The sequence below is a fragment of the Dicentrarchus labrax genome, unplaced genomic scaffold, assembly GCF_905237075.1.
Source record: "Dicentrarchus labrax unplaced genomic scaffold, dlabrax2021, whole genome shotgun sequence".
Classification (NCBI taxonomy): domain Eukaryota; kingdom Metazoa; phylum Chordata; class Actinopteri; family Moronidae; genus Dicentrarchus; species Dicentrarchus labrax.
In genome coordinates, this window is record NW_026136721.1 from 20,994,288 (window position 1) to 21,011,576 (window position 17,289).

Sequence of the window (17,289 nt, forward strand, 5' to 3'; positions counted from 1 at the left end):
TGGTTCTCATTTTACTGCCAGGCAGAGTTAACACAACTAACATGACTGTGCTTTCAAAGTACTTTTACTTGTTTCAATGTTTGCTTGAATTCATGCCCGGTACTTATTTAAAAAAGTTAGACTCAATGTCATCCACAAACAGCCGCATTTGCTTAAAGACTACCTGCAAGAAAAACATGACGGCGTTACGGCCCTTGATTTTATTACTGGAAAGCCAATTTGCACTGTCTGTCATATGGACACACCACCATTTTGACAAAAATGGTTCTACCTGGGTAAGAATGGAGACACCTCTCTGTAGCTTTGTTTCCTTACCAGCTCTAATTGGCACACCAATGCCTATAGCATTTAACATAACATAATAATCCCTGTAGTCACTCACACAATCAGAATCTTCTCACAATTCAATCAGCTCTACCCACACTCAATGCAGGAGACAGGATTCAACATGTGGCAGGGGGGCAGCCTGAAATGTTCTAACATTTGAACAAAGGCAACATTTTTTGTAGATATTTACAGATTATATTAAGAGTGTTATCCTACAGTTTCCGAATAAATGTTCTAACAAAAGGATTGATAGTATCATGTTTTGTGATCCAACAAAGAAAGGGTGCAATTTTATTTACACTTGGGCTGATCACTGATCACTAGACTTCCCTTCCTTGTCTCGAATTGTTTGAACAATAAATGTGAATTTGGACATATTTAACAATATAAATGTTACTCATTTGGGTCATCAGAGCAGAGCTTTTAAAAAAAAGAAACCAGCTGAGAAAAGTTTGACAACGGTCTTTTGAGGTGAAACATTTGCAACATCATGTCCTCTGGCATTAAAATCCTGTTCCTCTTGTCTCTGGAGCATCTATGCACTCACCCACCAATCCACCAATCATCTACTTCAGTGATTTATTTCCTTTTTCATTATTATTATTATTATTCAACAAACTTTAGTAATGCAAATAGGTTTCCTCATTAAACCATTACACCTTCCCTTTCTATGTCTTGTTGATAAATCACTTCCCAGTTGCTATTGATTCCACTCTCTCAGTGATTACCCCCACTGCACTCTGATGCACTGTGGCAGACAGAGCACTGCTGGGGCTTTTATTTTAGAGAGAGGAACCATTATTTGGCATTAATTATGGAGGAGGTTTATTAGATTAGTGAGAGGATGTTTGTTGCTTGTTTGCTTTTATAGGTGCATCAGGCCATCTTGGACTATTCAAATAGCACCCTTATATAATTTGATAGCTTTTTTAAAATGGCTTATGTTAAATTCTACATTAGAGTTTAATTCCTCATTATTCTATGGGGAAACATGATGAAATGTTAGGCAGAGATTCCAGTCAGGGATTTTGAGATTTAAAGGAAACTGTTTATGACATCTTTTCCAAACTCAAAGCCAAGTCAGTTTTAGTGTCTTAATAGGACAATATTTCCCTGTTGATCTGCAGAAAGAAGAGCTTGGTCATTCTGAGTGCTTTGCTTTTGTAATTGAAACAAATAACCGCCTCTGACTCTTGTGATGAATGGAGGAGAATAGGGAGTTTATTCATTTAAAAGTCCCTGTGGATATCATTAAACTCTCTGTGCCTTTCTGTTGAAACTAAATAACAGGTGATACCAGTAGATCATTCAAATGAGAGGGAACACATTTGTTTATGTTGACTTACGCACAAGAACATACAATTCCCCATCATGTGATAACAAATCTGTTCTTTAGACAAAGGCAGAGAAGAAGGTCAAGGGTCTGATGGTGAGTAGTTTAAGCACTCATCCACTCTGTGTACATGTTAGTATTGTGTTGTAGATAGAGCGCAGAGGCAATGTTTCCAGGCAACCAAAACAGGTTTCATGGACATCCATTGTACCAAGTCTTAGAATAATAAGCTTTGTTAGAAGGAGGAGAGCTTTGTAAAACATTTAGTGCTGACATCAGTTTATATGTCATGTTCTAATATAATCTAAACCTCAGGCTTGGATTGGATTAGTTCTTTCTGATGATACAGCTTTTCACAGTTTTAAAACTGACCCTCATTAAAGTGAAAAACAGGTTAAGAAATTTTCTTTTATTTATAAAAGACCAACACAACCAAAAATGAACAAAGAAATTTGCATTAACAAGCAGGCTGCCGTGCAATCAATCCTTGACCATACATACATGTTGCTGTGACGGAGTACATCTTGCTTTGCACACTATAGTATGTGCCGTAATCTCACAGAGAAAACAAAATGTCACAATAACAGAAAGGCAGAGGCAAAATAAATTATGTGATTCATCACTGAAAAAGACACAAACAATGGTGGAAGGAACAGAAAGCATCTTCATTATTTCTCTGTAACATGTAGCACACTGTTTTACATGTCAAGCACTACCCTGCAGCAGTGTCTCATACAGGAAGTCGCACACACAAAACTGAACAGGTGTCCAAAGGTTTGATGGAATATAAATTAAACAACAGCTGTGCAATGTAAAGGTTAGACTGGCTTTGCTTACAGTATTACAGCCAGATGACAATCAAAAACCTTCACTTATATACTTCCATAAATAAATAAAAGAATCTCTTATATATTTACAATATTTCTTGATTAAAATTTACAAAAGTAAAAAGGCAACACCAGAGTCAACTTAAAGAGTGTTTTACAAAATATTTACACAAACTATTTACATTGTTATAAATTATAACCACAATCACTTTTTCCTTAACAATCTTCATTTAAATGTTTCTTCATTTTGGTTGACTTCAGAAAACTCAGCAGCTTTTCCATTTACAATGTAAACCATCTGTGACTGCTCACACTCAGATAACCTCCACAAAGTGGAAAATATATAACATAAAAGTACAGATTTAAATGTGACAGACTATTATAGATGACGGTAAAGGAAAATGGCTCTGATATGGAAGCCAACACAATGTGAAACTCCTGTGCCCAGGAGAAGAGAAGGCCACAGTATAATCACAAAGGTCATCGCTGCCTGGGGCTAAAGGTCTGTGGCATTAACTACCACAGGAACTGCTTTGGAGGGGGTGTAGTCAGTAAGGCGTTTATATACATCCAAAACATTTTACTAGAGTGTGGATAGAAGGCACACACAAGTCTTAAGACAGTATAGATCAGGTTTTTCAAGTAAAACTTGCAGGACTTGTGTTATTCTATATCACACTGGGTCGATGTGTTGGTGGCAAAGTAAGCACGCAATCTGAATCATGTTAAACAACAGAATGCTTAGAAAGATAATTTCCAGATAGCTTCAAAAGAGTCAAGGCTCTGGGATTAAGAACATCATCTAATGAAACTGTGTATTAGTCCTTCATTTTGAAACTATTTTGTGGTCTAACTAAATGGCTTCTTGCAGTTATGCTCTATTTTGTCGTACTAGACTTTTAAAGATCTTTTTTTTTTCTTTTTTCTTTTAGTTCTTTCTTCAGTTTTGGACGGCACAGTGCTGAGGTCAGAAACTTAAGCCACAAAATAAGATCACCGGGAGAAGGGAAGGGGCTGAAGCAGCATCAGTAGAAATAAATGGCCTTTCTTACTTAATATTTGCATCCAAAAACAGAAAAAAAAACACTTCAAATAAAGCTAGTGTCTTCATCTTTGGGTCATGCAACATCCACGTCGTCCATGCTCAGCATTTGCCTCTGTGAAAAAAAACAAAAAACTCTCAATAAGCAAAATACACACTCACAGTCCATTTTTATGGACTGTTTAATTAAATATAAAATGACTTGGTATCAAAGTGAAGATACCTGAGGATAAACGTAGCCATCAGAGCTGTTTCTGAAGATGTGGAGCTCATCCTCTGTGGTTTTCTGGTACACGGGATTGTCAAAGTGGATGGTGTTGGTGTTCTTCAGACGCCAGTGTCTCCATAGCAACGCTGCTCCAAAGACCAGCAGGGCCAAGAGCACTGCGGGGCAAAAGACAAGTTGAATTAAGAGCAGATTTAATCAGCTTAAACAGCCCTTTAGGTTGCATGTGTGAGTGAGTAGGGCAGGCTGTGTGGCTGAGTATTTGACCAATAAAGAAATGTGGAACTTACTTATTGGCAAAACGATGTAGAGAGCCATAGGGTGGGTTGAAGGGGCTTCTTTTGGCATGGCTGCCAATCTGTTACCTAAAAAAACAGAGAGTATGTTTTAATTATATAATTTCTTACAATTAGATGAGAAGATCAATACCACTCTTGTCTGTATGATAAATACTGTATGAGCTACAGCCGGAAGACAGTTAGTTTAGCTTAGCAACCAGTGTGCGCCTGTGGGTGGATTTTGTTACCTAGTTATCCTGTTTCCAGTGTTCATCCTAAAGTAAGCTAACTGGCTGTTGACTAGAGCTTAATATTTATAGGCATTAGAGTGGCATCTTCTCATATAACTCAGCAAGAAAGTGAATAGGCATACTTTTTAAAAAGTTAAAACATTCTTTTGAGAGGCCTATCATTTATCATGTAAGAGATAATAGTGAAAATTTAATTTAAAGTATTTCACTGATCATTTATCATGTAAGAGATAATAGTGAAAATTTAATTTAAAGTATTTCACTGATCGTTTCACTGGTCACAGAAAGTAAAAGAATACCAATTGTCCAGGAAATGTTTAAAATTGTAAGTCAGGAGACCAGAAACATAGTTTGAGTTTAACCACAAAGTGAAATCGTTCTGCAAGGTATATTAAACTGCAGGTAACCATAGCAACAATGCTTATCCCTCATAGTACATCATGGGTTAGCTGGCTACAAACAATCTTTAAATAAGACGAGTTTACAGCCAGCTGCTAGCTGCACTCACGCACAGCTGGTGAGTCTGGCCAAGTGCTCACATCAGCACTGCTAATATACTGATGTTTTGTAGGTATAATTTACACCATGTTCACCATCTTAATTAGCATGCCAATATTTGCTAATTAGCAACAAACACAATGAACAGCTGTGTCAGAGGCAAATATTTTTACTCTGTTGCAGGTATTTATCAGTAGTTATCCAGAACGACTTCCTGTACCTTGAGCAGTGGCGGCAGGCCGCTGGGTGCTCTGAGTGGGCTGGCTGGATGAGATGGTTGTGGGTCTTTTGGCTCCATTTTTAGCTCTGGTGGTAGTTGGAGCTGTAGGAGCAGTTGTTGTAGTAGTAGGGACAGACTTGCTGGACGTAGTAGGTTTGGTGGAAGCTTTGGACGGGATCGGTGCACCAGTTTTGTTTTCGGCAGGAGGGGCAACTGAGGCTGTTGCGAAAGTAAATGTAAGTTATTTATTGTCATGATTTAATGTTAAATTTCAGTTTATTTGTAGTGCGACCTGCAGGGGCCACCTACCTGCCACACATTTCCTCATGTCAGATCCCATGGTCATGTTGTCAGGACAGGCGCAGGTGAATTTAGGAGAGCGTTGGTTGATCCAAGGGGCAGGGAGGCACAGAAACTCACAACCTCCATTCATACTGTTATTCTCTCTGCACCAGTTCGTACCTACAAGACAGAAAGGTGGGTACAAGAAGCATCAGTAATTATCATATGGGCTTAACAGTTTGTTGTTTGTTATGATAGACCAGTTTGAGTGATTTTTCTGTACCGATTGGCTGCTTGAGGTTGTGGTACAGTACGATGTCGTCTGGCTGGTCCAGGTCCATCGCCAGCTTGGTGATATTTTCTCCTGTTAGGCGGCTGGCACTAAAAACAGCATTGTTGGCCGTGTCTGTCCAAAACACTTTCTCCTAAAAAAAAAAAAAAAAGGAAAAGAGAAATGCTACTTGAGTAACATGAATTCATTATTTGTTGATGTTTCCTCAAACACAAATTGATTAATTACAAATACTAATTAAGAATTTATTGGGAATTAAGTGCACACCTAGCTCTGACTTTATACTATTACTACTACTACCCTAAATAATTTAAGCCTTATAACGCTCATCATACATGAACTGGCTTGAAATACAGTAGTTAAGTACATTTCAATTGATTTCATTACATTTCATTGAGGAAGGTGTACATTTTATTTTAAATTAAGGATTATATTTATATGACATTTATGAAAGACACCCAAGACATGACCATCAATGACTTAATCTTCTGGGGGATCTGGATAATCATTGATTTCATCACTAACCTCAAACACAGTCAGAGAGAGGGGGTGGGTGAGCTTTTCCTCACTGAAAATGAGAATGTGTCTTGTCCCTCCGTTCACATCAATGCTGGACAGAGTGTGCAGCTTGGAGTCCACCCAGTACAGACGCTGGTTAACCATGTCTGTCCAGAGAGACACACAAAGACAGAAATAAAAGACTGGTCATTATACAGTTTGAATGATTATTGGTTATTGGCTGCCATTCAGCGCCATGGCGTTTTTCTTACCAAGGGTGATGCCATTGGGCCACATGATGTTATCTGTCACCAATGCAACACGACCTGCTCCATTCAAACCACTCTTCTCTATCTTGGCCTCCTCACCCCAGTCTGTCCAGTACATAAAGCTAAAGAGAACACAGAAAAACAAAATGCTCCACTTTATCGCAAACTTAAAAATACATTTCAGCAATTTTTGTACGAGTCTGTCCCACATCTGCAACCTGTCTGAAAAGTTTACTTACTTATTTACGGCGTCGACCACGATGGCTCTCGGCTTGTCCAGGTTTTCTGAGATCAGGGTCTTCCTCTTGCCGCCGTCTGTCGTTGCCACAGAGATAGTCTTTAACATGCTGTCAGTCCAGTAGATGTTGCCATGGATCCAATCCACCGCGATGCCCTCTGGGGCACCAATCTCACTGCCGATCACCACAGTGTGGTGAGAAGCGTTACCGGCCACATCTATCTTTGAGCTGTCAGGAGGCAGATGAAGGTGGAGAGCTTTACTTAAAGGACAGATATCGCTTTATCTGCAATCTTTATTTATCTAGTCCTGTATCTAGTCAATTGCTGTACAGAGTTGTAGATACAGGCTTTCTGGTGCAGCACAAGCCTAAAGGTAAGATCTCACTGAAAGCAGAAGTCTTTGACCTAGATCGATAAAGTCTCTTTCTAACCTGTAGATCTTCTTTTGAAACAGGTCAGACCAGAAGATCATCTGGTTAGGCATGTCTATGTCCAGAGCCACCGCGTTCTTCAGCTGGGGGATCAGACTGACGTACTCCCTGCGGTCCACTGTCATCTTCCTCACCTCGTGTCTATTGGTGAAGTAGAGAGTGGGCACAGTGCCTGGAAGATGCAGAAGAAAAGAAGGAAACATTTTTCAGATAGGTCTACAAATCTACAGGTCATGCACTCTGTCAACTGTCAGATGCGACTCTTAAGAGTATAGAGTAAGGACCGGCTTTCTTAAAAACGTTACCTGACTCAGCCTTGCATGTCTTGCTCACAGGGTCGATCATGTAGCCCTTCTCACAATCACACTTGTAGCTGCCGGGCAGGTTGATGCAGATCTGACTGCAAATGTCCGGATCAGCACATTCATTGATGTCTGCAGGTTGAGGAACAGGCAAATTGAGAGATAGCAGTTGGCAAATTGGGAACTTTTTCTTACAAAGTTGAGCGTCTAAAACACTGCTTTCTTAAAATACATGTCCATGACCCAAAGCTGGTCACGGCCTACTTCTAAAATAGACTGAGACCAAATCCAAATGTCAGACTAACTCACCTTCACAGGTTTTCTTGTCCATCTTCAGGCTGTATCCAGGAGGGCAGGAGCAGTTGTAGCCAAGCTTCAGATCGTTGCAGTAATGGGAGCAGCCGCCATTTCTGGTCAAACACTCATTTTTGTCTGTGGAGACACAGACACACAGATCTACTCAAAAAGTATTCATAGAAAACCATTTTCCTAATGGTAGCTCAAATCGACGGTGAACTCATTCTTTCAAACCACTAACTATCCAGACCAGTCAGCCGAGGCTGCTTGGCTAGCTGCTCCAATTATATTTTCCGGGCTGTGATGTGGTTTAATTTTTTTCTCTTTTTTCGAGCAGCGATGCTGATGAGTGTATTCCAAAACTCTGATACATGCCCTAGCCTGAGGATTTTTCGGTTGTTTGGGGTGAGAGTAAAATAAGACTTCACTCACCACACTCTGTGACAGGCTCATCGGACAGGTCCATGCAGTCTCTCAGTTTGTTGCACACTTTCTCCATGCTGATACACTCCCCACTGCGACACTTGAACTTGGTAGGGCCTTCACATACATTTTCTGTAGAGACGAACAGGGCAGGATGAATTCAGCTGTAATCTAATGGTACAAGACTGCAAGAAACATTATCATCTGTATACAGTGGAGTTTGTGGGTGAAACAAGATTGGATGTGAGAGTTACCTATGTGGCAGCCAATCTCATCACTGAGGTCCCTGCAGTCGTTCTTTTTGTTACACTGGAGGCTGCCATGGATACAGGTGCCGTCATTACACTGGAACTCATCTGGACGACAAGACGGACGACCTGGTAAAAGAAGACAAATTGATTGAGAAAGTGAGGGGCTGAAAGAAATGGGAAGAAGAATGAGATGACATGGGCCGAGGAGAAAATCATTGCTGACATGATTTGTTGTGGATCTTGTGTCAATATTGATGAGTGTGTGCAGGCGACCCTGGATAGCAACAGGATATTATGTATGTTAAAGCATGAACAGGCTACATCTGTGGGGCTCAGTGTTTTATTAAAGTAAACTCAATAAGAGTCAGAGAAAACTTATCAGAGAAAAATAGGTTTGCAGAAGAAGAGATGGATGGAATGAAAAAAGCTATGAACAAATAACGAAGAAAGCCAACTTACTGCAGTTGACCTCGTCCGATTTATCGCTGCAGTCAAAGTCTCTGTCACACCTCCAGTTGCTGTGGATGCACTCCCCGTTTGCACACTGGAACTCGTGCACGCTGCAGCTCACCGCTGTCTTGTTCAACTGTCGTCCCGCACAGTGCTCCGGCCACTCGTCAGACCCGTCAGCACAGTCCTTGTCTCCATCACAGCGCCACAGGGCTGGCACACACACTGAGTTGTTGCACTGGAAGGAAAGAGGGCTGCAGGTGGGTTTGGGGCACGAAGCCTCATCTGAGCCGTCTGAACAGTCGTTGTCGTTGTCGCAAACAAAGGAGTTGGATATACACTGGCCATTGGCACATTGAAACTCGTCAGCGTTGCATTGTTTGGCCGCTGTGGAGAAGAAGGAGAGGAGTTAATGTGATGTTAAGGCTACAGGTGGATTACGGAGTTTTTTATTGTTATAAAAGCCTCATATTTGCTTCTAAATACCTCATTTACAAATATAATCTGGACATATTGCTACTGCTGCCACAAGTGATTTAACTGTATTTAATTCTGCAAACACTCCTCTCTCCAGACACAAGCAAGTTTTGTAACAAATTATTTATTTACCCACTTTATTTGTAATAATTTGTCTAAATAGACTTTGTAGTTACTATGTATATACAGCATATGAATATCCAAATTGTATGGTAAATGCTCATTAGCTACATGATATTCTACCTTTTTAAAGGTTTCTTATCTACACTATGCATGTATTTAATGTGTTTTTATTGCTTGTGATGTTTAAATGTGAAATAGTTCTATATATAACTTACTGCAGTTTTTCTCGTCAGCCCCGTTTTTACAGTCAGCTTTGCCATCACAGTGCCAGCCTCCTGGTATACACTGGTTCAAGGGAAGGCCGCAGTTGTACTGTGACGGCAGACAGGTTTTGTTTGCTGAGGAAAGAAACAGGAAGTATGACTCAAATGATTTCATGTATTAACAAAGAGATAAGGCCTGCGACTACAGTTACAGTATGTACAATAATTTACTTGTGGAAACTACAGTTGTGCAATGGCTCCATGGATGTTTCTGATTCACTGTTGTTAGGTTATCAGGTCAAACATTCAGATATGTTTCCTTCATATCTTGTATTAATATTATTTAAGTCAATATTTATGTACTTTTATTTGTAGACAAGTAACGATTAGTTGATTCATATATTAGTAAATTGATTTTCAAAATATTAAATGACTTACTTAAGTAACTTCTAATAGTTGATTAATCGTTTACTTAATTTTTAAAGTAAAGTTTCCCAATATTTTCTGGTTACAGCTTCTCAAATATGCAGATATGGTCTTTTTCTTTGTCTGATCAATTATAATAGGCATTCACTACATCACTACTTTTTTATAGTAATACTTTTATAGACAAAACAATTAATTGTGAAAATCATTGGAAGATGAATTAACAGTGAGAATAATCCCTAGTCGCAGTCTTCTTCGCGTGCATTTCATTTTTACTTTATTTTCAAGGTAGACAAAAGGTCCACAGAGATTAAAAGGACATACCGCAGCTGGCAGGCAGCTCATCAGTGCCATCACCACAATCATCAGTCTCATCGCAAATCCATTTGCTGGTGATGCATCTTCCATTTCCACACTCAAACTGGGTGGAGGTGCATTTGAAGGCTGCATCTGTGAATGATAAAAATAGCAGTTTAGTGTGACATGAGGACCTTATCAGAATTTACACTTCTTCTTACTTTTACTACTCTTACTCTTACTTCTTCTGGTGAGCCCCATGTAGTAACGAGAGCTTATGTCAACACAAAAAACTGATTTTGTGGGGTTAATATTTAACATTACACAAAAATGTTCAGATAACTGACGTGTGAAAACCACACCTTTTACTCTTTGCTTAACTCAGAGGTGATTACCAAATTAAGATTACAACACTGTGTGGTTCCCTTGTTAGAACAAGATATGAAGTAATAATACTATTAGTAGTATTTGGACAGAAGTGAATCTTTATTTTCGGGAACACAAAATTAAAAGTCCAATCTTTCTTTACTCCACCATGAAACACACACATACACAGTCTTACACACTAACACTTCTCTCTTTATTTCACTTGAACTTGAACATTAAAGTCCATATTTTAAGATTTCAAAAAGAGAAGAAGAGAAAATAAAAAATGTTCTAAAATATTTATCAGTTATACAAAGTGTATAAATGTGATGTTGCAGCTTTAGTAGGAACCTCCACTCCTAAATCCTTCATTATGTGCTCTTATTATTATCCTATCTGCAACTTTTCTTTGTAGGGCTCAGGAGTAGCAACCCTTAATATGACTGAAATGAAAAGAAAGCAGGTTTAACCCAACCACACAACTCTGTTGCTGCATTGTCACATTTTAGCTGTGGAACTGGACACATGCGCCTCTTTTTGTCAAGTAAGTGGCAACGGTTTCACTACTCAGCTTGAGGTTTTGAAAGTTGACCCCGGGTTTATTTTGGGCTCAGAGGTCTCAACACTGAGACAACCACACCTCAATGAACCTGCCACTCAAAGCAAACGAGGACATCAACATCGAGGGAGATGTGAACTCAACACAGGCCATTCATGCTCCTTAGTAGTAGTAGTGTGTGTGTCATCCTCCATCACCTACCGTCCTGTCAGTCCTTCCTGTGACCTGGAGGCTGGGGACATGACAGACTATCCCTTTAAGACAATAGATATGGGAGGAGTTGAACAATCACACCACCAGTTGCTGATTGGCCCCAGAGTGCCATTCCTCATCACAACAGTGACCCAGAGGCCGAGGCGGAGACTCTAAACACAAGGAAGTCTCTCAATATGAGTGTGTGGATGAGTGATGATAGCTACGGAAGGGACATTACGAAAAAATGCAGTAACAGTGAGAAGTTGACCATAATCCCATCTTTCGTTATTGTTGAGAACATTAAGTCAATTCAGGGTTTCACTGATGATGAAACCCTGACTTAAAAACTTTGGCTGATCTTGAGAATCTCCTCCTGTGTATCCCCTACTCTCATGCTTTCAGGGAAACGACGAACACACGCAGCGTGGGAGGCCAGGCGTGCAGCCAGCGCCGATTCCAGGAATAGACTTTCCAGAACATATTCCAGCTGTTCCTAAAGATATGCGGTGACGGCAATGAAATTTAAGATGGAGAGTTTCTCTGCAACTCTCACTAACTTCCATTTTTGAGAAATTGTTCCTTCATTCCAGTTGTAGGAGAAGATGCAAAAGTAGGTCAAACGGTGGCACTTCCTGACCTCGCAATGTTCAGTGTTTTCACTTTCCACTGCTAATCCTCCCTGCTGCTTCCATATATGGACCAGGAGCCACCCAAGAATACTGTTCAGCAAGAGGAGGTTTCCTTTCATTCTTTACAGCGAGTATTTGCCGTGGTGAGAAGTTCAAATTTAGTAAAAAAAACCACCACTATACCACAATTTCCTCTTAATTTCAACAGCGGAAAAAGCTACGTGCTGCAGACATTTACACCTAGAGACAGAGAGCCAAAAACAAGCCTGCAAACCTAATAAAAAGATAAGCAGGCCTGTTTGAACAGTACCTGAAGAAGAGAAACTGCATCGTCCACATGCTATATATATACCCACAGTGTGAACCTGACATCTACCAAGTAAAGACATAGGAGTAACTGCCTCAAACACACACTGCCACTATTCACTTCAAAATAATTTAAAAAAAAAGATTCTGACAGCAGAAACCGGCAGAATGAATGGCAGATAGTCTCGAGATGTCAGACAAGTCGTCAACACAATGCTGCATGACAATAATCCTCCTTTGTGTCTACATGTGACTTTGTCCACTAACAATGCATTCCTGTCTTTTATATCACATGCATTCAGTACACACACTCATCAAAAACCTTCACAAAGAGGCGTGTTTATTGACTCAAACATACACACAGCAGTTAATAAATAACCAGGATGCATGTGCATCACGAGGACCAACAGCAGTTCACTTATGCTTTGGATCTGGGCTTGTACTGGTTCACTAATCTACTGAAGTTGTATTTTATTAAGACGAGTTTACTGAGGCCACTGGGTAATAGATTTTATATATATATGTATATATATATATATATATATATATATATTATTTAGTATTTATACTGCTGTACGGTAATGTGGCCAAATTCATTTTCTGAACATTTTAGTTATACTTCAGTGCAAGACTGCAATGAGGTTAGCATCTGATAATGATGTTAGCATCTGCAGACGAATCAAACTGCTGCACTTCCTCTGTAGATTTCACTTGATGCCAGTTTCTTAACCGCTGCAGGTGTATGTTGACTGTGTAGAGTTTCAATGCAATGTGAATAACACCAGCCCTCTAACTGCACAGCTTGCTACAGAGGCAGTGATGGAAAGTAACAATGTACATTTACTCCAATATTGTACTTAAGTACAATTTTGAGATACTTGTACTTTACTTGAGTATTTCCATTTAATGTTGCTTTCTACTTTTATTCCATTACATTTAGCTGACAGCTTTACTTTCTAGTTACTTTACAAATTTTACATGTAAAACAGTATGATGATTTTAAATTTAGAATTTGTTTCTTTGACTGTAAAAATGGGCCTGAATTGGACAGCTCCTGATATTTTTTTGTACATTACAAAACAGGTAATGTACCAAGATCATACACAATTAATCTTTAATCTTAAAAAACAAACTATTTTAATATAATTCAAATGATCTCTACGTCAGCCAACTACACATTCATGCATAAGTAAATACCATCTGATAAGATCACTCACAGGGATGAGTTACCTGTCAATACAGACTTTTGTACTTTTATTTTGGTAGGATTTTGAATTCAGAACTTTTTCTTGAAAGCATCTGAATATTTCTGCCACCGTTGCAGAGAAGTGTTTTAAAATGACTGATAGCTGAAACTGTGATGTCTTTATGAGTCACTGCCGTCTAAAGGTTTAGCCTCACATGAAGAAAAAATACCGGTGTCTTCTCTTTTACTCCTCTTTACTTCAGTGCACAGCTATGCCTCATTTCAGGAATATGTTAAACACAGAGTGAATACATTAAATACACCAGAGCCAGACCTCTAAACAAAGAGAAAGAAATCACACACACAGACACCAGCAGATCTGATGACTGGAAGTGAGCACCAAGAACTGGAAAAAATAACTGAGTTTTAATCTGAAAAGCTCTTGTAGAAGAGTTGAGATTATTGGGGGATTACTGGGGCAGCTGGCAGAAAGCAGCTGAAGCCAAACTCTCAGTACATTGTTGGCCTGTTGAACAGAAGGTTCACTCCTTCACCAATCGACTTTTATGAAAATATATGACACATTGTCAAAATGATCCTTCACCTTTGGTTCCAGAAACTGAATCGTGATGACATAAGACTAAAATTAAACAGGATTTTTAATATTTTAGGGTTCATTTAATCAAGAACTTTCAATTTAATATCTGATACAGTAGTTAGTGCCCGTCAGGGAAGTATGAATACTTTATATGCATAAATCACCACTTCTTAATTTTGGGTTATAGCCTATAATTTACTGTATTCATCTCAGAGGAGCAAAAACAGTTCACATCTTTAAAAAGCATAATATTTCTCTTTGATTTGACTTGTATGGTGTATTTTCTCTCTCCAAAAGGGTTGTATACTTAATTCTGCTTCTCTTTTTTTTTTTTACTGTCGTCTCTGTGTCTTTATCTCCCTTTTTCCTCTTTACTTCTTCCAGATGCATCTCATTTCATCCAGCGTGCAGCAGAGAGGAGGATGTTTAAACCGCACCCAATTCCTCATTGACAACCGCCTGTTTCTGCGTTGGTCCCGCCCACCCGAAACTTGAAACCGGCGGCACGGACGGACGTGATTGGCTGTTCGTTCGCATTCTGGAGCAAAACGAACCAATCAAAGCGCGGTGCGTGAATTCCATTCATATATGCCGAAACTGTGTTATCACATATATTATTTTGTTATCCATTAGTTATTGTAGTGATTGAATTCACAGGAGAATTTAAAGTAAAATTCAGAATGTTTCTCACGATTCACCGGTCATGTTAACTGCAAGAGCTCAGGGAAACATTTAAATGTGTAATATATAAACAGCACAAAAAATGTGATGCATACATATTGATACATGGTAACACTGGGGCATCCCTCTGTGTGGTAAGAAAGGTACTTTTGAAAGGTTTTAGCGCACGGGTAGAAGAAGGGAAAGGCCAGGATATCACATATTCTTACCTGCTTGAGGCGAGAAATGAATCAGCATCAGAAGCCACCAACATGCGGACAGTTCGGCGAGTCCCCTCCACGTCCAAAACATGTCCTGTCCTCCTTAGCCTTATTTCTAAAGAGAAGTCAGCTATGAGCTATGAGCGCGGGTAAGGAGGGAGCAGACGAGTTCACTGCAGGACCTGTGCGTAAAATGCTCTGGTTCAGACGGAGAGGGCAAACAGTTGAGTCACTCCGCGGCCGTGCGTAAAAGGAGAGTGCCAGCAAAATATTATGAGGTCCGACTTACATCTGACGTTTTCTATGAGAGGCTGACAGGAGGGCGGGGCTAGACCAGTGGTGTGATGTTTAAAAGTGGACGTGAGCACTCTATGGGAGGAGCCACATTGTTGCTGTATCACTGTGTGTGTGTGTGTGTGTGTGTGTGTGGCGCGCGCGTCGTCCTTCCATCACCCCCTCCATCCACCCAGCTCTTCCTCCCAAACCGGTGTGTGTTCCTGTGTGTGTGTGTGTGTGTGTGTGTGTGTGTGTGTGTGTGTGTGTGTGTGTGTGTGTGTGTGTGTGGAGAGAGAGAGAGAGAGAGAGAGAGAGAGAGAGAGAGAGAGAGAGAGAGAGAGAGAGAGAGAGAGAGAGAGAGAGAGAATGAATGAAAGGAAGCGGAAAAGACGGACTGAACTCGTCATTATTTTACATTAGAAAAGGCAAAAGAAGAAAACTCTTTGTCTATATGGGGCCATGTGTGAGCACGTGCTCCCCATGTGTGAGCCCCTTTGTCACTGCAGGGGTTCGTGGATAAACTACAGGCTAATTTGTTTCTCATAAAGATGAAGAGGAGGCACTTCTGTTCCAACTGTCAGACTCTCTCCCCATATAATTTCTTTCAGTTTTGTTTTTAAACCTTCTGGGTGGAGAGATTGGGTACTTTTGGTTAAAAGAATCAACGTGCAAATGTTACTGCATGTATGCAGTGTATGAATACTACATAGCTCCTAATCATTGCATCTGTTCCTTCTCAAATATCATAATATAGGCAAGAAAGTGCTCTACATTACTGTCTTCTTGTCCCTCTGATTTATGTCACACCGAAAATACAATATAGAATACAGTTTATAAATCGTTCATCTGATTCCTTCCTAACTTTCCCATGAGTGCATGCATGAGTTCAGATTGGATCATCATCATCACTGGGATGTTATGTCTTCACAGATTGGACCTGTGTGTGTGTGTGTGTGTGTGTGTGTGTGTAGAGGGGGAAGGGGAGGACCTTGCCTGCTAGAAGTCATTAATAAGCTGTGGGAGGTATTCCTGGAATGTCGAAATAGTGGTTGGATTACATATTCTGCTAACACACACACACACACACACACACACACACACACACACACACACACACACACACACACACACACAGAGGCACGCTCACAGTGTTGTGTGCATGTATGTCTACGCAAAGTAAAAATGTCTATTTGTACCTACCGCACACACTTTAAAAATCTAATCCATAGACATCCAAAGAAGGCAGGAACAAGTGAGTCATATGTGACTCACTCAGATCTTCTCCTCTGTACTGCCTCTTAAACTTGAGCTCACTTTTATTTACATTGTGTTATTGATAAGAAAAAAAAACCCATGAGAATAATTTACCTTTACGTAAAAGTGTAACTTAAACATCAAAGTGTAAATTTGAGATAAAGGATACATCAGTGGAAAAAAATTTCCTCAATCTGAGACTCAGGCAACAGGCAGCAGTAACTTTTCATAGTAGTAGAAGTGTTACTTAAAAGTGTCCCAATAAGTCAGAGAGTGAGCCAGCATGATAAATAGCAGCACCCTGAAACTGAAGCAGCTAAATGGAATTCAGCCATCATTCATCTTATTATTTACACCTGTGCTTTTCCTACTGTGACCAGTAGCCTGTTAATCACACTGAGTAGAATTTAGTTTCACCTTATTCCTATTCATTATTATTACACTTTCAGCAGCTAAATGGGAAGGTGAGCAGAAATGTGTAGGTCTGAACCAGGTTAACTGACAACACAAATCTTTCTCCCTGTAAATTCACCCAGTTATAAAGGCAGGCCTTCATCTTGAGTTTCTTATCATACACTTGATAACAAGTCTAACTTGGTGAGACATACACAGAGTAAATGCAGTGTACACTACTTTATCTAATGTTTTCTGCCCATCACCGTATGTGCTCTGCCGTGTGTAAGTCATGTCCAGTGTCTCAGGCCAATAGATTTGATAAGTCTAGTAGACACACACACATTTTATGGCAGTGTGTGTTTATTGCTGTGTAGTTTTCA

The 17,289-nt window shown here is 39.8% G+C and overlaps 1 protein-coding gene across 1 annotated transcript; it reads right to left on the reverse strand.

Moving 5' to 3' along the window:
* Window positions 1-2,054: 2,054 nt before the first annotated feature.
* On the reverse strand, window positions 2,055-15,258 carry ldlrb (low density lipoprotein receptor b). The gene is made up of 18 exons (XM_051384639.1): window positions 14,993-15,258; window positions 10,291-10,416; window positions 9,553-9,675; window positions 8,747-9,124; window positions 8,291-8,413; window positions 8,046-8,168; window positions 7,626-7,748; window positions 7,320-7,448; window positions 7,015-7,186; window positions 6,583-6,810; window positions 6,347-6,465; window positions 6,102-6,241; window positions 5,568-5,709; window positions 5,312-5,464; window positions 5,003-5,221; window positions 4,046-4,120; window positions 3,753-3,913; window positions 2,055-3,644 (listed from the first exon to the last, which is right to left on the reverse strand). The coding sequence occupies exons 1-18, from the start codon at window positions 15,072-15,074 to the stop codon at window positions 3,606-3,608; spliced, it is 2,655 nt and encodes an 884-aa protein (XP_051240599.1). The 5' UTR covers window positions 15,075-15,258; the 3' UTR covers window positions 2,055-3,605.
* Between the last annotated feature and the right edge of the window lie 2,031 nt (window positions 15,259-17,289).

Coding starts and splice junctions, on each gene's coding strand:
- ldlrb (XM_051384639.1), bottom strand. CDS start 15,074: ATGTTTTGGACGTGGAGGGGACTCGCCGAACTGTCCGCATGTTGGTGG. Junction 9,676..10,290: donor TGAGCTGCCTGCCAGCTGCG/GTATGTCCTTTT, acceptor TTCTTTCCTCAG/CAAACAAAACCTGTCTGCCG. Junction 6,242..6,346: donor GCCCAATGGCATCACCCTTG/GTAAGAAAAACG, acceptor CTCTCTGGACAG/ACATGGTTAACCAGCGTCTG.